This window comes from Phocoena phocoena, chromosome 5 (genome assembly GCF_963924675.1).
Source record: "Phocoena phocoena chromosome 5, mPhoPho1.1, whole genome shotgun sequence".
Classification (NCBI taxonomy): domain Eukaryota; kingdom Metazoa; phylum Chordata; class Mammalia; order Artiodactyla; family Phocoenidae; genus Phocoena; species Phocoena phocoena.
The window spans coordinates 135151439-135176833 of NC_089223.1; the positions used below are offsets into that span (position 1 = coordinate 135151439).

Genomic DNA, 25395 nt, shown 5'->3' on the forward strand with positions numbered 1-25395 from the left:
GTTTTTTCTACATGTTTGCAGTTATTGACAGCTATATGATCAACATCACTGTAGCTAAATCTATGCACACTTTGGTGATTTTTTTTCCTTAGGCTAAATTCCCGGAAGTAGAATTATTGATCAAAAATACATATGCATGTTTAAGATATTTGATATGTATTGTCAAACTGCCCTCAAGAAGGACTGTGTGTCCATGTGAATTTTGAAAGTCCCTCCTGCCTGTATAATAAAACTTTATTTGGACCTTTGAATGTGTTATTAACCCTGCTGAGCTTTAATATAGCTGCAGTAGTGGACTTCCACTAGTGGACCACCAGTGGACTTACCTGGTGGTCCAGTAGGTAGGACTCCATGCTCCCAACGTGGGGGGCCCGGGTTCAATCCCTCGTTAGGGAACTAGATCCTGCATGCCACAACGAAAAGATCTCGCATGCTGTAACTAAGACCTGGTACAGCCAAAATAAATAAATATTAAAAACATATATATATATATATATATATATATATATATATATATATAGCTTCAGTAGAGAAACATGTTTATAATGCTGAGTAAAGAGAAAGCCAGTCTCAGCAACTCAAACAGAAAGGAGTCCTGTTTTCAGTAATTACACAGAACGTTTCTACCTTCTTTGTTTTATACGCTGTGAATAGAGGAAAATTATAACATTTTCCTCTGTCTTCAGAAGCTTCAAATCTACATTGTTATGGTTCTGTTTCTGCTCCTGTGAAAGGACAAGCTCTATCTCCAGAAGATATCACTGATAAGGAACGTCAGGTTTCAGGTGTTGTCCAGCCAAACACATTAGATAAATGGAAATATACTGAGAGTTCTTACTTGGCCATCAAGCACATTTTCCCTTGGCAAATGGAATTGACACCACTCAGCCAGCAAATATGTTTTTCGGGTTCACAAGATCTGCAAACATGCCCAAGAAATAAAGTAAAAAGTGTGTTAATCATGATGAGGATAGAGGGGAGGGGTCCTCCCACTCTTATCTGGTGGCATGAAAGTAATTTTATGTATTTGATCACAGTAAAGATTGGCTACACAGTTGATGGTGTATGATTTGATCCAAGAGATCTTTTGAATTTATTATTATTGTGCTTTTCCTTTCTTCCATCTCATTCATTAATTCATATCTATTTCCTGAGGGCCCACTGTAGGCCAAATATTCTTCTAAGGAGTTTTCTTAATTTTGCCTTTGTCTTTCATTCTAATCTTTTTTCCCCCTCTTGTCTGTCCACTGGCTTTAATAATAATTTACCAAATGAAGGGCAAAATGAAGTGGCAAAGCAATTAAAAATACTCAAGTCCCAGTTTAGGGAGGTAAAGTAAACCTACATCTTGGAATATTGTATAACCAAAGAATTTGTAGTAACATGGGGGTAATGTTTACAATATAAGTTAAGTACAAAATTGTACAAATAGTGTGAATCCAATCATGTGTGTTTTTGTTTTTTGTTTTTGCGGTACGCGGGCCTCTCACTGTTGTGGCCTCTCCTGTTGCAGAGCACAGGCTCCGGATGAGAAGGCCCAGTGGCCATGGCTCACGGGCCCAGCCGCTCCGCGGCGTGTGGGATCTTCCCGGACCAGGGTACGAACCCGTGTCCCCTGCATCGACAGGCGGACTCCCAACCACTGCGCCACCAGGGAAGCCCCAATCATGTGTTTTTTTAAAGCATGTGAAAAAGACCAAATGAAGCAGACCAAATTGTTATAATTTTCGCTGGGTGGTAAGATCGTGGATGATTTGCTTTCTTCCTGCTTTTCCAGTTTTCCTTAGTTTTTATAACAGGCATATATAATCAAGGGGAAAACAAGCTTAAAATACATAAAATATTTTATATCTGTTGTTTTTTAGACTGCAAGATATAGGAATGAACCATTCACCTGTTAAATGTTAAAATCTGCTAGTAAGGGACTTACTTCCCTGGCGGTCCAGTGGTTAGGACTTTGCCCTTCAACTGCACGGGGCACGGGTTCAATTCCTGGTCTGGGAGCTAGGATCCTGTATGCCGTGTGGCGCGGCGGGGAAGAAAAGAAAATCTGCTGGTAACATGAGCAGTCATTATTGACGAGTGGGAAGTACAGAAAAGAGGACATTTAATTGTGTGTATAGTTTAGAATTTATACTGAAATTTAAATGATAACACTTGAATTTACATGTGAATGAGTTTATTAGCATTTTCTATAAATATAAATGGGTCAGATTTATTGAGATCATAAATCCTAAATAATAATTACTTCAGTAACAGATATCGAAATAATGGATTAGGACTTCCCTGGTGGCGCAGTGGTTGAGAGTCCGCCTGTCGATGCAGGGGACACAGGTTCGTGTCCCGGTCCGGGAAGATCCCACATGCCGCGGAGCGGCTGGGCCCGTGAGCCATGGCCGCTGAGCCTGCGCGTCTGGAGCCTGTGCTCCGCAACGGGAGAGGCCACGACAGTGAGAGGCCCGCGTACCGCAAAACAACAACAACAACAAAAAAAATGGATTATTCTGAAGTGCTCTGATTGACAGTGTCCTATGGTCTCTTAATTTATTAGTGTGTACCGATTTGTGAATGAAAATAATTTGGTAGGGGAATATATGTGTAAGTATGTGGGAAATAATAGTGTTTGAAACTTGTTATTCAGCGTTGATCATTGAAACTCGTCCATTCTTATTTTAGGAGAATGACATCTTCCTGGGCTGGGAAAAAGGAGCTTATAAGAAATGGGGAAAGAGTAAGAAAAAGTGCTCAGATCTAACTTTAGAAGAAATGAAAAAACAGGCTGCTGTCCAGTGTCTTCGATCTGCTTCTGATGAAGTAAGTTTACATTTGATTTCCAATACTTAGGGGAGAAAAAAAGGCGGTGTGTCTTAAAAGTTTACTGATAGTACATCTTAACCAAAAAAACCTTAGAAAAGTAAAGTACTCATTATCTCACCACCGTTACGTAAACATTGCCATGTTTTCCTTTATAGTATTTTTCTATATATATTGAGTTTTATATAATATATTCTTTTTTATGTACTATTGTAATTGGAGAATACATAAAATTTTATATATATTTCTCCCCATTTAACATGTATTTCATTTTGTTATTATTGATACATTATCTTTATTCTTTTTAGTGGCTAAGTTACGTTTCATCAAGTAATATTCCAGTAGCCGCCTAATATATTCTTTATTACTGGATATTTAGATTGCTCTTGGTTTTTTGTTATGCTTTCCAGAATATTTTCATGCGTGGCTTTTTCCATGGTATATATGTATATATTTTGGATATATTGCTAGAAGTGGGAAAACAGTTCTAACATTAAGAACACTATGTTTGCTTGATTCATTATTTTTTGTTTGTTTTTAAGGAAAATAGTATAAGATTGTTTTAGTGACCTTTTAACGTTTCATGTAAAATATTTCTTATGTCCTTCAGCATCCTGAACTAACGCCATAGTTTTAGAGCATAATCGCTATTTAACTTAATACTCTGATTCTTTGTTGCTCACTATAAGATAAAATCTCTGCGATCATAACTGCTTGGAAAATTATTTTGCTTTTACCATGCTATTTGAGATAGTGTGCTTTAAGCACCTTTACAGTTCAAAGTTAAATTGAGAAGATTCATACAAGGTGTGGTGGAGAGAAGCTTCCGACCTGCAGAAACTTCCTTCCTAAATTATCAAGCGGTCTGATGTTGGGGGTAACCAGCTTTGCTGCATTTGATAATCTGCAGAAGTTCTATTTTGTCTCCCACCTACCACACATGGCCGTGAAAGCTTGTTCAGTGCCTCCCAGCTGTGTGTTCTCATCCTGCTCAGAGTTGTCTGTGGGAGCCCGACTCCCTGGCCTGTGCCCATGGTACCTGGTGCCTACCCTCACATCCTAAATGCAGTTGTGCATTTCTGTCTTCCCTTCACGACTGTGCTCCTTGGACGCCAGGACTGTGAGTTCCCCATCTTTGCATCTCCTGGTGCCTAGCAGAGTGAGTGCCTGTTGTGTAGAAGGTACTGCATTTCTCTTGAATTAGTTGAACCTCAGTTTCCAAAGCGTGTTCCACTTTCATCCAGTCCTTCTTTTTCCCCTTCCCACTGTTTTCCTCTCCCTCACCTCTTGGATTTTTTTTTAACTTCTGATTTCTTGAAGCTGCTGCCTCACAGACTATGGGATAGGAATTTGGAAGTTACCACTCATGTGGTTATCTTAGGTACCTTTTTGTTACAAAGAGAAGGAACATAATTAACCTAGTTTAGGAGAAAATGGAAATATACATAAAGGTTACAGGAATATCTCACTGAAACCCAGTGCTGGAAATGCAGCAGCCTGGGGAGTGACCTGAACTGGGAACCAAATGATTGGCAGCCGAAGTCATTTTCTCTAATGACCCACAGTCTCTCATTTGCTTCTCTCTGTGCTTCTGGGTCATTCCCTCTCTACCTGAAGTCTGGCTTTCTCTGCTTCGGCAGACGCATGGTGAAAAAATGACCATTCTAGCCCCAGCCCAGCATGACTGCTGAAGTCTGGTACCCAGCCCCATTCAGTTGAGGGAGAATCTGATTTGCTAGGCTTGGGCCAGTTGTCCACCTGTGCTTTGATAAGCTGTGGCGAGGGGACAGAGTTGCCTGCAGGTCCATTCCTTCAACAGGGGCTGAGTGATGGGCAGTCCGCAGAGAAGAGGGGGTGGTTGGACAGTTACCCAAAAGGTGTTTTCTGTGTGACACTGAAGGGGGTAATAGATTGGTAAAGGATTTCAGAGCTTTTAAAGGAATTGAAAATGGAGATGGTTTTTAAAAGTGAGAGGTTAGTTCAGGTAAATTCTTTGAGCAAAATCCAAAAAAGCTACTGCTGAGTCATGGTAGGGAGGAAAATATTAGTAGGGAGTTTCAATCTGGGAAAGGATCTTATTTCTGCTTTGGACCAAAGTTGCTGAGAAATGACTCTAGCCTTCGACTCATGGTGAAGTGGACTGAAAAACAAGGACAGCTGAAATCAGCTGTGGGCAAAGGGGGAGCACAGGCACCTTGTTGTGTGCAGTGCAAGACCCTTCTCCTCTGACAGCTTTTTGAGTGTGTGTAATTCATCCTAGCTGAGCATGATGTGTGCCAACAAAGGACTGGTGTCAGGTAGAAACAGTGCAGGGGAGGAGAGTGGCTTGCGCAGATCTTTGATTCTTTAAGTTGTTGCTTTAGAAAATGCTTTCCTTTGCCTGGCTGTCAAAGGCGGGATTTTTGTTTTCAAACCCAATGAAGCATATTTGTCCTAACTCTTTCCTTCTCATTTTATTAAAAATTATTGCGTTCTTTTTCCTAATAAGGATTGTTTTTTTAATCTTACCAAATTAAAGCTGGCTGAGGAAGTGAATGTGCCAGTCGTACACCAGGAGCTCAGCCGAGTGCTTGGGGACAGAATGAAAAGGAAGTAGGAAGTCCTCAAGCCCCGGAGCCCTGTCCCGAGCCGCCTGCTGTGTGTACATCAGTGCACAGCCCCCTTAGGACAGCTCACCTGGCTCTTGGGGGCCAATGGAAAGAAGTTGAAAAGAACCCTCTCTAACTATGGCCTGTAACAATGGAAGGGATTCACTGTGGTCACTTATGAACTGTAGGCTGGCTTTTTTTCCCCTAGAATCTGCCTGGTGGCTTCAGTGAAAAGAAGAGAGCAAAGAAGGCCCTATGTAGGAAATTATAATGCAGAGTTCTATTTTATCTTATATTTTTGCCACAGTGAATGTTTGCACGTGGGTGTGTTGTTCATTCCCTAAATACTGAGGATGGTAATGTTAATGATTCTGTGCTTTGCTTTCCCACCCAGTTCTAATGCCAACTTAGACCCCTTCTTCGTGCAGCTCTGTGTAGTCACTACTAACTGATCAGAGTCAAAAGCCACTAACAAGTTTACAGTCTAATTGCTTAAAATGTTAATGACATAATCACAAGACAGTAACATAGGTGATGCTATCACTCTATTAGGTAGGTAGGTAGAGGTGATGTTTTGAGTTACATGTGAGATGAATTCTTTTCTCATTACTTTCGTGTGTGCATGTGTGACTGTTACAGCTACAGTGTTAGCTGTTTCTGTAAAAGCATCCAGAGTTATCAGACTCTTTGCTCGCCATGGTTTAAATAGAATGGTAGACTTCTCTGACTGCAGTTTTACATCCCTGTGGTGGGACGCTGTGCCTCCGCTTACTCCTTGCATCAAGTTGTACCCACATTTCAGCACGTCTCTGAACCCGCTCAGCCCAATATTTATCTGAGAAACGTCACCAAAACCATAAGGAAACTCAGTTATGTCCAAATTTAATTTTATACATTGACGGTAGTTTGGCAACACCCGTGAACATCTGTGAGCCATTGTTTATTCCTGTTGGGGACCATGACCTTTAATGGGCTTTGTTGTTTGTTAAGTCCCAGCTGAAACTGCCTTTGCTAATACTCTTGGTTTACACGTGCAAATAAAATGGAATTCTTTGGTACTCACTTTTTTATTTTTTCAGTATGCGGGCCTCTCACTGTTGTGGCCTCTCCCGTTGCGGAGGACAGGCTCTGGATGCGCAGGCTCAGCGGCCATGGCTCACGGGCCCAGCCGCTCCGCGGCATGTGGGATCTTCCCAGACCGGGGCACGAACCCGTGTCCCCTGCATCGGCAGGCGGACTCTCAACCACTGCGCCACCAGGGAAGCCCTGGTACTCATTTTTTGCTATAACATTTTGCATTTGATTTGAGTGTAGTTAGTAATGGGGTCTGTAAATAAGAATGGTGCTGTGACTCAGCGATAGGCCACTCAGACCTCCCCCAGGTGGGCATTTTATAGTTACGTGATGTTATTCTAAGCTGTTCTGTTTCTCTTACCAGTGGACATGGCACATGCCTGATGTGGTTACATATATCCACACCTCCCTTTCTCCCTTTTAAAAACATAAAAAGTGGAACTGTGCCGACTGTTGTTTTTTGAATCCTCAAGTTTACTTGGTTCTGTTCTCTTTCCCCAGAGTTGGAGCTTTTCATATTGTTTTGTTTTTGTTTTTAATAATTAGTTATATTTCTGTTTTATTTTTATTGAGCTACTTAAAACTGAATCAGGGCTAGTATTTCATCTCCCATTTTGGGAATGGTTAGGATATTAGAAGCTCAACAAGGCCCTGTTTGGGGAATAAAGTTAGGATGCAATGATAACTTTTTTCGATTAAGTTAGTCTTGAAGGTAACAGCACGGCAACTTACCCTGGGTAACTGACTTGCTCTGTGGTTATTCAGCGTCTTGTAGAGGATTTATGTCCTCGGTACAGTGAAATCTTATTGCAACTGCTCATATTTTTACATTCAGCTAAGTTCACCAGTAAAATTCTTTTTGCCAGTAAAAGTACGTAGTACATCTCAGTATTTTGCGTATGTTTTGTTTATATGCTGTACAGGGTTGTATATAAAATACATGTAAAGTCATTTATGGCAATTTACTTTCAAGGTTAATTTTGACCATATACATTGTTTCTTTGCATGCTGACGTTTGAACTTATCCATTCTGGATAATGAGCATCAAGACAATGGTAACTAACGTTTACTGAGCCCTTAGAGGTGTGCAGTGCCCGTCTGGGTGTGCTCTCCACATTGTAAGAGGTGACGCTGTGCTCCCTCTACAGGCCAGACCCCTGAGAAGCCAGTGGTTATTAAAGCCAAGAATGTTCACAATTGCTGTGTTGTCACAGCCAACCCTGCCTGAGGAAGCCTAGGCCTTATCTCCTTGGGCATAGAAAGAGCTGGGTATTCAAGGAAGCCTGTAGGCCGTTATGAGGACTTTGGCTTTTCCTCTGAGAAGCCTCGAAAGTTGGAGAGTTTGGAGCAGAGGGGTGATGTAACTTGACTTAAATGCTGATAAGGTGCTGCTGGCTGCTGCATTTAAGAGTAGATGGGTTGGGGCGAGGCAGGGTAGATGGAGGGGCAGAGGCAGATGCAGAGAAAGCAGGTAAGGAGCTATTACCTTATTAGTCCAGCAGGCCGATGAGGGCGAGACCTTGTTTCTAAATGTATTTTGAAGGTAGAGCTGACAAGACTGGATTTAGGGTGGAGGAAGAGGGCAGAGGCAGAGAAGGTAGCCAAGGTTTTGGGGCTGAGCAACTGCAAGAAAGGAATCTTCATTTACTGAGGAAAAGGAAATTGGGAAGAAGCACTAATTTGTGGGTGGATGGGTGTGAGATGCCTGTGAGAGAGACCGGTGGAGATTCTGAAAACGCAGTTGGCAGTTGGATATGCGTGTCTGGGGTTGATGGGCTGCGTGGTTTGGGGGAGGAGCTTGAACAATAGACCACTGGCTTGTTTGGCCAGAGCTTGCCCTCTGGCGTGTCTCCAGGGGCTGAGTAGGACGCTAAATGAATGAGGTGGTGGGGAGCGGGTTGGCCTGTGGGAAACGCCGTCCTGGTGGTGCCAGGTCTTCTCTCTTTTTAGAAAAGGTAGAAAGTTGGGATTTTTATAGGAAATTTCCTACACTATTAAATGCTGAAAGTGAGGGTGTAGAAAAGGAAACAAGTGGGAGGGGCTGCTCTAAAAATCTGAGGGTGAGGTGAGCAAAAGGGCATAAAAAGAGACGTACGTGGGGGTTATTGAGTGGGGTGTGACAGACCGAGTGTGCGAGGGCGGGAAGGCAGACGCGGGGAGGGACAGAGACCAGAACAGTGAGCACCTGTGTACGTGGCTTGAGAAACACATAATTATGAAAACAGCTTGAGTCCCGCAAAGTGCCCTTTCCTCGTGGTACTTCTCTCCGTCTCTCTGCAAGGTTACCAGTGCTCTGAACTTGGTTTTCCTCTCTCCCGTGCACATCTTTATACTTTTACTAAATGTTGTTTGAGGGGATACACAAATGTGTGACTATTTTGCATGTTAGCTTTATATGAATGGTATCATACTCTATGTATTTTGTAACTTCTTTTAGTTAACGTTTTGAAGGATTTATCTATGTTACTAGTATGATCTTATAATTTCTCTTCACTGCTAAATGTCCATTGTAACACTGTAAAGCTATTTATTCTTCTGGTAATGGACTTTTCAGTTGTTTCCCAGTTTTGATTGTTATAAAGAACACAGCAAGGACCATTCCTGTGCTCCCACCCGTGTGCACATGTACAGTGCCTTTTCTAGAGTATATACTTAGGCGTCAGACTGCTACATTAAAGTCAGTTGTTTTTTTCACCATTTTAGCATCACAGGCTTGCGTATCTGATGAAAGCTATGGACCTAGCCAGAAAGATTATCTTTTCTTCTATGCCTCGTTGGCCTATAGTAGGTGTGCAGTAATATTGATCCATTGCATACTTCCCTCCTCCTCTATACCACATTCTAGAGAGCGAATATAAATAAGAGCTGGAGGCAAGCCATTGGGTAGATTTTTGTAGATCCTCCTGTGTTTAAGGATGGGAATCACAGCCCTCATGCAGGTGCCTTGGCAGAGACAGCCTTTTGTTTGTTTGGATTTTTTGTTTAAAAATTATCCTTAAATGGCTGTAGGCCGTGGATGTTTATTCCATCCACGTAGCCACGTGCCCCACTGCTTCCTATTGCATTATACCTGGCTGTCACATGTTTGTATTACTTCCCTGGCCACTGAAGACATGAGTTTATGAACCCTGGTATGTATTCTCAGTTGTCTTACTGGTGCTCTTTTATTTATTGACTTAACAAGTCTGTGGGTTGGGTAGGGCTCAGCTGGGAGGTTCTTTTGCTGGTCTTGTTTTTTTTTTTTTTTTTTTTTTTTTTGCGGTACGCGGGCCTCTCACTGTTGTGGCCTCTCCCGTTGCAGAGCACAGGCTCCGGAGGCACAGGCTCAGCGGCCATGGCTCACGGGCCCAGCCGCTCCGCGGCATGTGGGATCTTCCCGGACCGGGGCACGAACCCGCGTCCCCTGCATCGGCAGGCGGACCCTCAACCACTGCGCCACCAGGGAAGCCCTTGTTTTTTTTTTAAACTATTGATATATATATATATATTTAATAATTATTTATTTGGCTGTGCTGGGTCTTAGTTGGCGCGTGCGGGATCTTCATTGCCACACGTGGGATCTTTTAGTTGCGGCATGCGGGCTCTTAGTTGCGGTGTGTTGGATCTAGTTCCCTGACCAGGGATCGAACCCGGCTCCCCTGCATTGGGAGCACGGAGTCTTAGCCACTGGACCTCTAGGGAAGTCCCACTGGTCTTGTTTGTTTGGTTTTTTTGTTTAATACATTTATTTATTTGTTTTTATTTTTGGCTGTGTTGGGTCTTCGTTGCTGTGTGCGGGCTTTCTCTAGCTGCAGCGAGCGGGGGCCACTCTTCGTTGCAGTGCACGGGCTTCTCATTGTCATGGCTTCTCTTGTTGCAGAGCACAGGCTCTAGGCACGTGGGCTTCAGTAGTGGTGCAGGCTCAGTAGTTGTGGTGCACGGGCTTAGCTGCTCCGCGGCATGTGGGGTCTTCCCGGGCCAGGGGTTGAACCCGTGTCCCCTGCATTGGCAGGCAGATTCTTAACCACTGCGCCACCAGGGAAGCCCCTGCTGGTCTTGTCTGAGGTCTCATACCGTTGCAGTCATTGGCACCTGGAACCGGAACATCCAAGATTGCTCTCTTAGCTTGTCTGGCACCTCAGGAGGGATAGCTAGGAGCTGTGATCTTCTCCGCGTGACTAGCTTAGGCTTCTGTCTACGGCAGATGGAGCCCGGGAGTTAGCATTCTGAGAGGGCATGCATCACACTTGCTAGTGTCTCAATGAGGAATCCTAGCACATTTGGGGGAGGGGCCTATACTAGGGGTGAGTGCCAGGAGTCGTGGCTCACTGAGGGTACCAGGCTTTCCCCATCCTGACAGGTACTTTCGTGACAGATGGAAGCCAGACAGGCTTAGGACACCAGGCACCTCTGAGGGAAAGCATGAGATACCATAATGAAAACTGGGGACTAAATGAAAGTTAGCAAATTGTTGAACCCCCATCCCTTTCTTCTCCCTGTCTGCTAGAACTCTGAAGATTGGGGAATTTCTCTCTGAGGAAAAGGTTGCTGCAAAGAAGAAACAATCCAAGGGACAAGATGATCTCTTGAAAATTCTAAACACGATAATGGGAATGAAAGAACTCAACAGAAGGGTTGGAAGGTATAGCTGAGGAAATCTCCCAGGAAGTAAAAGCAAAAAACGAAGAAATGGCAAATAGGAAAGAAAAAAGAAATTAGGGGACCGATACAAGGAGTTCAAAACCCAGCTACTTGGAAGTGTCATTGGTATGCTCCCATTTTCCAGCTGTGAAAAGTAAGGCTTTGCTAGGTGACTGGCTTAAGGGGGGCCATGTGGCTAACCCTGAGGTGAAGTTCAAACCCACATCTTTTTGACTCCCAGCGGCATGGACCGCTTGAGTGCCCCGGAGTACCACATTGGTTAATGATCACAGGGTTGGTGTGGAACTGCCTGTCAACGCATTTAGGCAATATCCAGTCCCAAAGGGTTCTCCGTAAAAGATTAACCTTTGAGATGATTAACACAGCTACAGAAGCCTTTGACTGCGGAGAGGAGAGAGAATGAGGCAGAATACGTCAGATTGCCTTTGTTTCCTTGATGCTGATGATTAAGTTCAGTAGTTGAGAAGGATGGGAAGCGCAGAGGGGGGAGAAGCATTGGAAATGCTGTGGTATGGGACGTGATGGAAACTTATCAGGGAACAAATAAAAATCTTTCCCAGAAGCAGTGGGACAGTAGCTGCAGTGTTTGACCTGGGCTGCATCATCATGGAAGTGGCTCCACCCTGTAGCCTAGGAGAGGGAAGGCAGCAGTGCCAGCACCGTGGAGTCCCCAGAATCCAGGGGACTTTGCAGTGTCTGGATCAGGTTAGTTACCTTTCCTACTCCTCCACCCTCAAACTCAAATCAGAGCAAGCGCTCAAGGCATTTTAAAAAGCAGTGAATCAAAAACCGAGACTCTGGGAAGTGAGAAACGTATCAACAGTCTAGAGGGGGCACCAGTATTTAGGTGACCCATGTGACAGGCACTCTGAGGGGTGCCTCACACGTACATCACCTTAGTTTACCCTCGGGAATCTTGAGAGGGAGGTGTTCAGAGACCAGGAGTGGTGCTGCACCCTACTGCCCAGTGAGTATGGGCAAGGCAGGAATGCAGGCCCAGATACATTGCCCCCGGCCATCTCCCAGCTGTGAGAAGTAACAGTTATTCGAGGGTAAACTCCCTGAGGGTAGGGAGCTCATCTCTCCGGGTGTCCTACCTGGCCGTCGGGGGCCCTGACCATTTGCTGAGAGTGAGTGAGTGAGTGAGTGAGAAGTGTACACGAGTGAATGGTCATGCGTCTGGAAGACCGCTTATTGAACATCTCCTGAAAAGTGCCCGGCTCTGTGTGTGCGCCCCCCGGTGTTCAGATTTGGATACCATAACTTGAATTTTAGAGTGGTCCTGTGGTTTGCAGAGCAGTTTCTCATGTTGGTTTGGTACTGGGAGGTAAGTGGGTATTAGCCATCTTACAGCTGGGAAAAGCAGTTCATGAGTTACGTGGTAGAATGTTAGTGTTTTTTCACCTACGGCATTGTTTCCCCTTAGAGCTGTCACTAAGATATGAGTATAATGTACTGCAGGCTCTCAGTATTCTTGAATGCCCTCGCGGATATGGTATACTGTTAAAATATGATTAACAAAATTATCTAGTACTTAATATCATAGTTGGGAAAATGGACAAAGTTTCTGATTAACAGCGCCAAGTCGACACCTCAGAATGCCTGCCAGGAGACGACAGGGTCCGGTGCTGCTTCTGACACCCCTTCTTGTTGCTCAGTTTGCTATCATGATAACCCAGTGGTCTAATGATTTTTTTGAAAAAATACAATTATGATGCTTCAGGAATCAAGGAAGGAAGACAGAAGCGGGGTCGGTAGAGCTTGCTCTTGTGTACAGGGTTGAGGACTAAGCGTGTTGTCTATTCATTTATATATGAGAGCGAGTGTATATACTTCTAAGCTGCATTACTATCCAGACAGCTAAATTTTACAGTTGCTTGGAAGTGATTTCCAAGACAAAGCGTAAAAAGTAACATCTGGTGACTGTTGTAATGAGCGCTCTGTGGAGCATAGTAGGTGGCCCGCCGTTGCAGAGGATCGAGCAGAGTCGTATAAGCAATCCCTAGGGCTTGGTGTTCTGCCCTGGAGACCGGCACCGGCTTTAGAAACACAGTGACACAGGCTTGCTGTACAGACCAGCGTGCAGCCGCGAGTCAGCTGACACCGGTGTTAGGTTCATGGTCTGGAGGAAGTGGAATAAAACGGCCATACTCATCACACCTTGAACATTATGGTAAGCAGAATCTTTCCGATGGAATTGTGTAGTCAGAGTTGTGCTTATGACTAATATCTGCCATGGTTTTTAGGAATTTTTAAGGGAAGGACAGCTCTCCTCTGGCCCATTTCCCTTTCTTCTTTTGTCCTGTCTCCTGTAAAAAGCTGTGATATGATGTGGATAGACTGTAACTATCAATGTTTACAGTTAGCTGTTTTCATTGTAATCTTTCTTGCTGCTCAAACTGTGTAACTGCAGTTTCTTGTTGAGGATATCTGTAATACTTTGCTGAGTCATTTTGTGTGAGGTGAATGGGGTAGCATCTATTTTTAGCCCCTCAAGGCCCTGTGAGGACGACAGGAGGCAGAGTCCTGTGCCTGTTCGGGTGGTGACCACCTAGAGAGACTCGATTCCAATTTAAGTAGGGCTTTCAGCCACTGAATAAATAAAAAGTTCCTAGGAAATACGTTCACTTTTTTTGTACCTTGTAAAAGATTTTTCTTTCCTCCTGTGAGAAATAGAGAACTTTAAAAGTTTAAAAGTCTACGTAGTAAAAGATTTGCTTATGCCTGTTTCCATCATTCATTTTTCTTTAGAGTTTGGCTCTTATTCTTTTCCTCCCAATTTCAGACTCTTCCACGCACTCTCCTTAAATTTTACCCCAGTTCTGTACAAAGGCTAATACCCTATTCATGACCCTTAAAGCTTTGACATTCGCTTGCAGTAATGACATATGTTTTCCACCTGCTCTGTTTGTTCCAGTCATGAGTGTTCACTTTAAGAGAAAAAAAAAAAAAGTCACCTGTTTTCTTTAGACCATGTACTCCTAGAGGACCACGAGGAGATTTTTGTGATTTTAATTTGTATTGAGTCTCGAACAAGCCCTCGCTTGTACAGATATTGAATAATGGTTTTGATAGCGACTGACTTCTAACCGTAAGATGGGCATTTAGGTCCTTAGGCTCCCCTGTGAGCAAGATGCTGTATCCCTGGGAAGACAGAAGCCACTCTGGAAGGTACATTAGTATTTTCACATTTTATCAGTAAGTGCCGGTGAATATACTTTATTAGTAAAATACGTATACTAAATTGAATCTAGAAACCTATAGTTTTTAAACTCTTCATTTAAATATTCATAATTTGTTTCTTTTGAAGCATGGAAGATTTGTAAAGCTTTTATATTAAGACAAAAGTATACAAATACCTGACTCTTACATACCTGCCAGTAAACCATGTGCTTTTCTGTTCCCACGCAGAGCTCTGGTATCGAGACTTTAGTGGAGGAGCTCTGCTCCAGGCTGAAGGACCTGCAGAGCCAGCAAGGTGAGAGTGCCGCCCCCAAGGACTATCCACGCACAGGGGGGTAGAGTCACCAGGTCTTGGAATTGATCAGAAAGAAAAGGCAACAGGAGCAAAGTCTTGGTATTCAGTGTGTCACCAGGCCAGTGTCACGCTCTGTCTTTAGCTGTGCGTGGCTTCTGGGTCATTCCACAGCCATCACTGGTCGATAGATCCCTGCCCTCAAAGGGATGACTTAATCCACAAGTGCCCTCATGGAAAGGAGAGGTTTCATTGTGTTTGTCTTCAAACCGAAGCTCAGGGATCTGGAGCAATAATCTCTTACCTTTCCCATCCTTCTCCTCCCCCCCACCCCCGAAGTTAATATTTGCCTGTTGACATCAAGGCCTGCAAAGGTGTCAGCTAATTATTTCAGGTTTGGAAGGAACTTTTGCCTTTACTCTTGAAGTTCTTGGAAAGGCAGGCTTGACAAGCTCATTGAGTCATTTTGATTCGTGAACCCTCACAGCTGCTTTTCTCAACTTTCCTGCAAGCCCGTAGAATAGAGTGACCTATTAAAGTTAAGGATCTTTATTTTACATGTCCTCCTCATGGTCATTGTGCTGCCCACCAAGCCTTGAGCCTTATTTTTTTTTTTTGCGGTACGCGGGCCTCTCACTGTTGCAGCTTCTCCCGCTGAGGAGCACGGACTCCGGACGCGCAGGCCCAGCGGCCGTGGCTCACGGGCCCAGCCGCTCCACGGCATGTGGGATCTTCCCGGACCGGGGCACGAACCCGCGTCCCCTGCATCGGCAGGCGGACTCTCGACCACCGTGCCACCAGCAAAGCCCGAGCCTTCTTTTTAATAAGGGCACAATTTATTTGTTTCTAATCTGAGGGCAGTATCATGAGCTAAGCTAAGAGTATAGCCCGCTGCTTCTGTTTTAGTTGAGACATAGCCTCACCTAGATGCTAAGTGGCAGAGAGCTAATTGTAATCACTTTCTTTACAGATTAGTGTTAGTCAAGATGAGGCAGTATAAAGTCTGTGAGTGCAGAATTTTGTGAGAGAATATTTTTGGAATCTAAACAGGTGTTCTCTCCTTCTGGTGTAATTAATAAGTACACAGGGAATTTCATTCTCTTAATTAAGTGCCTCTAGAGCCTCTGTCAGTGATGAGGTGAACCTCTCTCCGTTCTCAGCCCAAAGTTAATGTGGTTTAGCCAGAGTTCCCTCTGGCACACTTAAGAAATAGATTTTTATTAAAAAGATAAACGGGTGTAGAGTTCCTTTAAAGCCACAAAAGCCTATGTAATTTCTGATTAAATTTACTTAAGAAAAAGACAGGAGCATTTATTAACTAAATATAAGACAAATCTTTCTGAATTTTTGTTTCATAACAGAAGAGAAGATTCACAAAAAGTTAGAGGGGTCTCCCTCTCCAGAGGCAGAATTATCCCCTACAGCAAAGGATCAAGTGGAAATGTATGTAAGATTGTATTCAGTAATAAAGCATGTGTTTGTTAAAATCAGACTAATGACTGCTACATGGTTTACAGTTTTTTGTTTGTCATATGCTATTTAGTTTGATATTTTATAACTCAGGAATTTATTGAGCACTTACTGTGTGCTTGACGCTGAGAATTCAAAGGTGAATAAGAAGGTCTTATCTTTTTCACGCATATTGAATCAATATTTGTGAAATTCATGGACTGACACAAACAAGGCCATTTATGGTCCATTCATATACCACTTTTGAAATTCACACCAGTCCTTTGAGACAGCTGTAAGCAATTAGGCTTTGTCCTTGTTTTATACACAAGGAAGCCAAGTTCCCCGTGCTGATTACAGAAGGAACTGGGCAAGTCATTGACCTTGTCCGACTTGTTTCCTAAAGATGCTTTTCTGTCTTTCTTTGTAGATGGTTCGTGTTTAAATTGACTGCATTGTTAGGAGACTTCCTTATTATACATTTTATTTGAATCTTCTCAACTTCTAAATCTTAAGGGAAAAAGAGTACTTGGTTGTGTTGCTGTGCTGTCCAGCGCGGTAGCCGTAGCCACGTGCGGCCTGTTGGCCGTTTGCGACGTGGCTGTTTCAGGCTAAGAGGTGCCGTGTGTGTCATACAGCGTTCAAAGACCTCATTTAGAAAGAATGTAAAACACTATATTAATAGTTTTTTCTGTTGATTACATGTGAAACGATAATGTGGATATATTTGGTTAAGTAAAATATATTATTGAAATTAATTTCACTTTCTTCTTTCGCATTTAATGGGATTCCTAGAACATTAAAAAGTACTTAAGAAGCTCATAATATATTTCTATTGGACAGCTCTGGTCTAGACTGAAAAGGAGAGTCAAGTATAGGCCCTTTGAACACCTGGCCTTTTATCACTTCATGTGTGAGCTTGACTTGCCTCCAGAATGACCCCCACCCACTTCGGTAGCCGTCCTGACTCTCGAGTGTTCCTTTGTCAGTCTGTCTTGCTCTGAAATCTTCAGTGGCTACCAGTTTCCTAGCAAACTGGAAACGCTTCTTTCCTGTTGAAGCCCTCTGAAGCCAGCCTCCCTGGTTTTCCTGCCCTGTGTTTCCAGTGGTTGCTGGGCTAATGAGGCACAGCATCTTCGTGTCCTCACACAGGTTCCCATGCCTCACAGTACTCGCCAGACCGCTGCGTATCTGGAACATCAAGGCTCAGCTGTGGTCCGCTTTGTCTGATTGTTCTAGGCCTCACCAGCATCCCCTTTTCTGAACACTTGAATTCCAAGAAACCTGCCATGTCTGAGGGTCTGCTTAATGCTGGGCATTGCACTTGCCTCCTGAGAAAAGATTCGATAACAACAGTCACTGACTCATCTCGCATGTTAATTCCTTTACTCCTCACAACTCTGTGAGATAGGTACTATAATTACCCCGTTTTCTAGGCCACAGAGAGGTTAAGGACGTGCCTAAGGTCACATAGCTAGGCAATAGCAGAGTGAGGATTGAAACTCAGGGAGTGTGGCTTCAGAGCTCATGCCCTCGACTGCTTTGCTATCCAACTTTTCACCTACATCTGTTTGCAGTGCTCATAACAGCCTTGTGAGGGAAGTCATAGTATCACCATCTCACAGGTGAGGAAGTGGACCAAGACATTACATGATCAGCTTAAGGTCGCAAGCATTAGTACGTGACTGAGCTGAGAGTCAAATTCAGGTATTTCGTATCAAAATATTACATTCTTCCCACTGTATAAATTTGTAGCTAGTGACTTAGGAAAATCCAGATTTTAAAGATCAAAGTCATCTTAACGTATTTTCTAAATATTCCTGTAGTGCTTATCTCACTGCTGAATGTAAGGGTGCTTGAGCCATAGAACTAAGTATAAAGTATATCTTACGGTATTATTAATTCTTAAGAAGTTACTCATTCATGGGTGACGTAAACACTGACTCTATTGAAATGAATTATCCCATTTCTCTGATCGGTGATGTTGTTTTTACTGCATCTGATACGTCTGAGCGCCCACTTTTGAACTCTCTACTTGTTTTTCAGGTACTATGAAGCATTTCCACCACTTTCTGAGAAACCAGTTTGCCTGCAAGAAATCCTGACTGTGTGGAACAAGTCTACAGTCTGTTCTTACCCTAGCTCTTCTTCATCGTCCACAGCCCCACCAGCTAGCACAGACACGTCCTCCCCGAAGGACTGCAACAGCGAAGGTGAGCTCATCAAGGAGAGAAGCAGCGACATGCCCACCACTGTGCACGAGAAAACCCAGAGCAAGAGTCAAAATGAGAAGGAGAACAAATTTAGGAACGGCACAGGTGAGGAGAAGCCTGCTTTGTACAAAAAGCAAATCCGACATAAGCCTGAAGGAAAGATGCGCCCTCGCTCCTGGTCTTCCGGCTCCAGCGAAGGAGGCTCGAGCTCAAGTGGTAATCAGGGAGAATTAAAAGCATCCATGAAGTGTGTGAAGGTGAGACACAAGACACGAGAAATCCGAAACAGAAAAGGGCGGAATGGGCAGAGCAGGCTTTCACTGAAGCATGGCGAAAAGGCGGAAAGGAGCACGCATGCCGGAAGCAGCAGCAGCAGCAGCAGCGGCGGTTCCATCAAACAGCTGTGCAAGCGGGCTAAAAGGCCGCTGAAGGAGACGGGCAGGAAAGACGCCGGGAGCGCTGAAGGAAGAGACCTGTACCTGGAGAGCAGAACCGACAGAGAGTACAAAGAGGAGCCGCTGTGGTATACCGAACCGATTGCTGAGTATTTTGTTCCTTTGAGCAGGAAAAGTAAACTAGAGACCACATACCGAAACAGGCAAGAAACAAGTGATCTGACCTCAGAAGCAGTAGAAGAATTGTCTGAATCAGTGCATGGTCTTCGTATCAGCAACAATAATATTCATAAAACATACCTCGCAGCAGGTACTTTCATTGATGGTCATTTTGTAGAAATGCCTGCAGTTATAAATGAGGATATTGACCTCACGGGGACCTCATTCTGTCCTCTACCGGAGGACAGCAGATACTTGGATGACATTCATCTATCAGAATTAACACACTTCTATGAAGTGGACATTGACCAATCCATGTTGGATCCTGGTGCCTCAGAAACAATGCAAGGAGAAAGTCGGATTTTGAATATGATTCGACAAAAAAGCAAAGAGAAAACAGATTTTGAGGCAGAATGTTGCATAGTGTTAGATGGAATGGAGTTGCAAGGGGAACGTGCAATATGGACAGATTCTACCAGCTCTGTGGGTGCTGAGGGCTTATTCCTGCAAGACCTTGGCAGTCTGGCTCAGTTCTGGGAGTGCTGTTCATCCAGCTCTGGCGATGCCGATGGAGAGAGTTTTGGAGGAGATTCTCCAATTAGACTCTCCCCGATCTTAGACAGCACAGTGCTCAATCCGCATTTGCTTGCTGGCAATCAAGAGCTCTTCTCAGATATTAATGAAGGATCTGGTATAAACTCTTGTTTTTCAGTGTTTGAAGTGCAATGCAGTAATTCTGTTTTACCATTTTCTTTTGAAACACTCAACTTGGGAAATGAAAATACAGATTCTAGTGCTAATGTGCTTGGAAAAACACAGTCTAGATTACTAATATGGACCAAAAATAGTGCCTTTGAAGAAAATGAACACTGTTCTAATCTTTCAACAAGAACTTGTAGTCCATGGTCCCATTCAGAAGAAACACGTTCAGACAATGAGACATTAAACATTCAGTTTGAAGAATCCACACAGTTTAACGCAGACGACATGAATTACGTAGTTCCTAGAGTCTCGTCAAATTATGTAGATGAAGAACTTCTGGATTTTTTGCAAGATGAAACTTGCCAGCAGAACAGTAGAACTTTAGGAGAAATTCCGACATTAGTTTTCCAAAAAAAATCCAAGCTAGAATCTGTCTGTGGTATTCAGCTAGAACAAAAAACAGAAAACAAAAGCTTTGAGACTACACAGGTATGTAGTGAAAGCAGCCCACGTGGAGATGGCTACAGCTCAGGGGTTATTAAAGACATTTGGACAAAGATGGCAGATAGCAATTCTGTAGCTGTGGTAGAAGTAGAAAGGATCGACGATGAGTTGTTTTCGACAGATGTAAATAACTACTGCTGCTGTTTGGATGCTGAAGCTAAAGTGGAGCCCCTCCAGGAGCCTAATAAGGCTGTGCAGAGATCAGAATACCGTCTGTGGGAGGGACAGAAAGAGAACCCAGAGAAGAGAGCTTTTGTTTCTGGTGAGCTATCACAGGTGGACGGTGGCGATTATACTACCCCCTCTAAACCGTGGGATGTGGCCCAAGATAAAGAGAACTCATTCATTCTTGGAGGAGTTTACGGAGAGCTCAAAACCTTTAACAGCGACGGGGAGTGGGCAGTAGTGCCGCCCAGTCACACGGAAGGAGGTCCGTTACAGTGTACAGCTTCCGACGTGGTGACGATAGCTGGCACAGACGTCTTTATGACCCCAGGAAACAGTTTTGCTCCTGGTCACAGGCAGTTATGGAAACCCTTCGTGTCATTTGAACAGAATGACCAGCCGAAGAGTGGGGAAAACGGATTGAATAAGGGGTTTTCTTTTATCTTCCGTGAAGACTTATTAGGAGCTTGTGGTAACTTTCAAGTTGAAGATCCTGGACTTGAATATTCATTCTCTTCCTTTGACTTAAGCAATCCGTTTTCACAAGTTCTTCATGTAGAATGTTCGTTTGAACCCGAAGGGATTGCATCTTTCAGTCCTAGTTTTAAACCGAAATCAATCCTCTGCTCTGATTCAGACAGTGAAGTTCTCCACCCCAGGATATGCGGCGTTGACAGAACACAATACAGGGCTATTCGGATCTCTCCTAGGACTCACTTTCGCCCAATTTCTGCATCTGAACTGTCCCCAGGAGGAGGAAGCGAGTCAGAATTTGAATCTGAAAAAGATGAAGCAAATATCCCCATTCCTTCTCAAGTTGATGCATTTGAAGATCCACAGGCAGATCTCAAACCACTGGAAGAAGACGCAGAGAAGGAAGGCCATTACTATGGAAAATCAGAGCTTGAGTCTGGAAAATTCCTTCCCAGGTTAAAAAAATCTGGAATGGAAAAGAGTGCTCAAACATCCCTTGATTCCCAGGAGGAGTCAGCTGGGATTCTGCCAGTAGGAAAGCAGAATCAGTGTTTGGAATGTAGCCTGAATGAGTCTCTGGAAATCGATTTAGAAAGCTCAGAAGCAAATTGTAAAATAATGGCACAATGTGAAGAAGAAATTAATAATTTTTGCAGTTGCAAAGCAGGTTGTCAGTTCCCTGCTTACGAAGATAATCCAGTTTCTTCAGGACAGCTGGAAGAGGTATGTGTCAGTGTGTATTGGTATTTGGTAAAAGCATTTGATCAGACTTTAATTCTAAAGAACAGTCATTTCAGACAGTGAAAGATAGGGTTAAATTATTGGGAATTTAGTTTAAACGTCTTAAAACTTAGCATTCTGAGGATTTTTACAGAAGGACTTAACGTGGATTTGATATTCATAAATTTGAACTGGACAGTAGACATTTTCTGCAAAGACGTTTTTAAATAAATCAGGATATGAGATGTTTCCGTGTTGTCTTAAGGTGCACGTACTATGCTTAAAGCAAAGCCTGGCGTATAAGTGCTCCAGCTTTCAAAAATTGATGAATCCAGAAGTCGCTGTTTACTCTTCAAACGGTCCTTTGCTCTTCAGAAGTGGCAGCAAAGGGTTTCTTTACATAGGAAGCCTGGCTCATTGTCTCTGAAGCACTGATTAGCTTATTGAAACTTATGTTTTACATGTAAAATAAATGACATCTCTACAGAATTCTCTAAAATTTGTCGTGGTACATGGAAAAATTAAGCCACAATCCAAATGCAACAAAATAGCTTCTACAAGACCCGTACAGGTGGACTTTGCTTTATACAAAGTACATATTCCGGAGGTTACACGAATGATATGGGTCAGCCTATCAAATGAGGTTAATAGTAATAGCTTTGTTAATGGGAGTCATTGTGCCGTTTGACTGTTCCTAAGAAGTGATTTGAGGTTAAACTGGGTGAGTGTCCAAGAGATGACACTTAAGGCAATAACCTGTTTCACAGAAAAAGCACAGTGCTCTGCCCATTTGCAGCCATTATTTGATATAGCAGTGCCTGGCCTTTTTCCAGGCGCAGCTTTTAAGAAGACAGTTGGAGGTGTTTAGAAGTCAGGCCACCTGTGGCTGGAGAGCAGCTGTGTCGCCCTTCCTCCCATCTGTCCCCCCCCCCCCCCCCCCGCACACTCCAACCCCCCTTCACATGGCTCAGTCCCACTGGTACCATGAGGCTCCCTCAGGCTCCCACGTCTCCCACTGACGCATCCCTCATTCCTCTTCTCTCCCCTGCTGCATCCCCACCTGCATCAGAAATCATTTCTCCCTTCTTTTAATTTTCATGTGCTCTGTGCCTCTTCTTTTAATTGCATTTGCCCTTTTTCATGAGTCATCGATGTACTTTCCTCATTAGATTATAAGCGCCTTATGGATACAGGTCATGCCTTACTCATTTGTCAGCTAGGTGCTGAGGTGTGGACCTGAGTGCATGTGATGGTCGGAAGCCCCACAGGCAACTCGAGAATCAGTGCTCCCATGAGCTGGCCTGGGGATGTTTAGACATGAGTTGAACCCCACTGAAACGCTGAAGTCTGAACTGCTCAGAACAACAACAGAAAATAATGTTGTTAGGTTTTATCTGTTTGTTTATTGCCCCACTTTTCTTCCTTAAAAATTCCTTTATGTACTTTGTGTTTCACCTGGTTCCAGATTGGGAAGAAAGAAAAAGAGGAAAGGAGTGAGATTCTGCATCATACCATTACCATATTCCTTAGCTTTCTAGTACGTTGACGTACTTACGTGTTACGAGAATTCTGGGTTGTCTTGAAAGGTCTTAGCTGCCAGTAAAGTCCTCAGAGGACACTGGGGTTGTCCGATATCCTGGCTGTCCTCGGTCCTCACAGCCCTGGTCTCTCAACAGCATCGCTTACAGTTCAGAGCCAGGTTGGAGCTAACTTCGGAGATTCATCTGAGGTACAGAAAGGTTGAGGGTGGCCTGAAGGGACAGGCTGGGGCCAGAATCTGTGCCTTTTCACTCTCTCACACTGCCTGTCGGTCTTGGGGAGCTCCTGCCAGGGTCGTCTTCCCCTCCTTTCCTGAGTGAGGGCAGTCTTTACAGAGGGCCAAGCTCTGTTTTAAAAGTCACTAGCTGCCAATCTGTTTCAGTGCAAGTGGTCTAGAAGGTAGGATTTCTAATAGAATTGGTACCCAGGAACATGAATTATGATCCTTTTCAAAAATTTAGTTGAGTTCAATTCAGCATTTATTAAACATTTACACGTTCTGTTCCCATCGCTAAGGTAAGTGACCTGGATGAACAAGACACTGACCTTGCCCTGGGAGAGTTCAGTCTAGTACTGAAGACCAGTTGGCAAACAGATCACTTCTTTTCCTTGACCTAGGTAATTCACGCCTGTGGTTCAAATTCAGGAGTTACAGGAGGGTATGTACACAGTGCACAGGTCCCTCCCCAGCAGCAGCCATGAGTGTGAGTCCCGGTGTGTATCCTCCGAGGATACTGTGTGCTTGTAGAGCAAATACCTGTTCACATACGTTTCCTCCTACTTTTTTTTTTTTTAACTGAAATGACTTTATTATAATCACCCTTGCTTTTTTATTTTCTGCATATTATTCCATTGTACGGATGTACCAAAATTTCCTAGCCAGCTCCTTATCTTTTAGGCTGTTTGGGTAACATGGTGGGTGGCTTGGGGAGGGTGAGCATAGGGTGCCGTGGGATCCCAGAGGAGAACCGACCCAGCCCGTGAGAGTTGAGGAGGGCTTTTGCACGTACCTGAGCATCCAGGGCAGAAAGGAGGAGGCAGGACGCTCTAGGCAGGAGCGACAGCGCACACGAAGGTAGAGGGGCTTGAGATTTCTCACGTGTGCAGGGGAGCTGCCAACGTTTAGGTCGTGGCTGCTGAAGCAGGAGCTAAAAGCTGAGGAGCAGTGCGCCAGGTGTCCGTTATTTGTGCGTGAGTTTGTGGCAAGAGTGTTCTCTGTGTCATTTGCTTGATTGCTGCCTCCATGTCGTGCGCTTTAAGGCGCAGAGAAGCAGTAGAAGGCCCCGCCCTGTCTCCGGGAAACCACAGTCCCAGTCCAGGAGAGGAGGCCTCCCGCGAGGAGTGTGCCAGGGGAGTTGGAATGCTCTGATGAGTGGAGGGTGCTCGGTCCCAGCCCCGCTGTGCTGGCTCTGTGCCTACTGCTGTGCCACCACTACCCTACTGAATGCCTGTAGTGACTTGCCGCCATGGGCTTATCCCCCCCGTGGCGGCTACGGGCACGTAGGCCCAGAGGGTGGGATGCCTGCCCCAGACCCCAGTGTAAGGCAGAGCCCAGGTTGCTTCCAGAACGGGCGCTTCCTGTCAGTAAAGGAAAACTTAGGACCGCAGTGTCCCTTACTGGCCTCTGTTGCACGGGGTACCTCCTCATTCACATTTTCTCTCCTTTTCCAAAGAACGAGGCTCATTATAGGAGGCTTTCTTTTCCTTTTGTGATGTAAATAACTGAGAGCTGACTGTGTCAGAGGGCACTGTTCAGTGCTCTGTTCCCAGAACAGAACTCACCTTTCTCTTCACCAGAACTAGGACTGTCTAGTGAGCATTTAAAGCGGCGAGCCTTTACCTAACTTTCGCCTTCTAAAGAATTTCTAAGTATTACATCTGTGGCTAAAGACGTTTCTGATAAGCCTTTCTGGATTAAGTTCATGTTCTTCTCTCTTTTTTTAAATTTTTTTTTTCATTCATACATTAAATATTTATTAAGAACCTACTATGTCTGGGCTCTATTCTAGGTGCTAGGTATAAAGGAATAGACAAAGACCCCTGCGTTTGTGGAGGTATATTCAATCAAAAATATGAAGTTACACAGTATGTTAGAATCCCAGTGCTGTGGAAAAGAAGAGCCGGATAAGGGATGTGGTGGGATGGGAGTGCTTGGAGGGGTTTGCCATGATAATTGCGGAGTAAGGGCAGGCTTCCTTGCCAAGGTACAACTGAAGAAAGGCTTCCAGGTGGCACGTGAGCCAAGAAGCTACCCGGAGGGAGCGGGAGGGCACTGCTAAGGCAGAGGTGCGCCTGGATCGCCCAAGCTTGTGTTCTGGTCCGTTTTCCATTTCTTCCATTCTTTCTTCATGCTTTTCATTCTCAACCAAGTCAGAAGTTGAATTAATACATTAAACAGACATTATTTAAGCAAAGCCTGGTTATCTTTTGCAGCCTAAAAGTTGGAAATAGCTAAGTGGAAAGATGTCATAACGTGTATTCGG

At 44.1% G+C, this 25395-nt stretch overlaps 1 protein-coding gene across 1 annotated transcript in view; it reads left to right on the plus strand.

The window, feature by feature from the left end:
* The window catches only part of KIAA0232 (KIAA0232 ortholog), a 55429-nt gene that overhangs the window by 20727 nt on the left and 9307 nt on the right, over window positions 1-25395 (plus strand). The window contains exons 2-5 of the mRNA XM_065878276.1: window positions 2677-2814; window positions 14529-14595; window positions 15954-16035; window positions 18088-21376. Of these exons, the coding sequence (XP_065734348.1) occupies window positions 2677-2814; window positions 14529-14595; window positions 15954-16035; window positions 18088-21376 (3576 nt within the window). The remainder of the gene's footprint in view (window positions 1-2676; window positions 2815-14528; window positions 14596-15953; window positions 16036-18087; window positions 21377-25395) is intronic.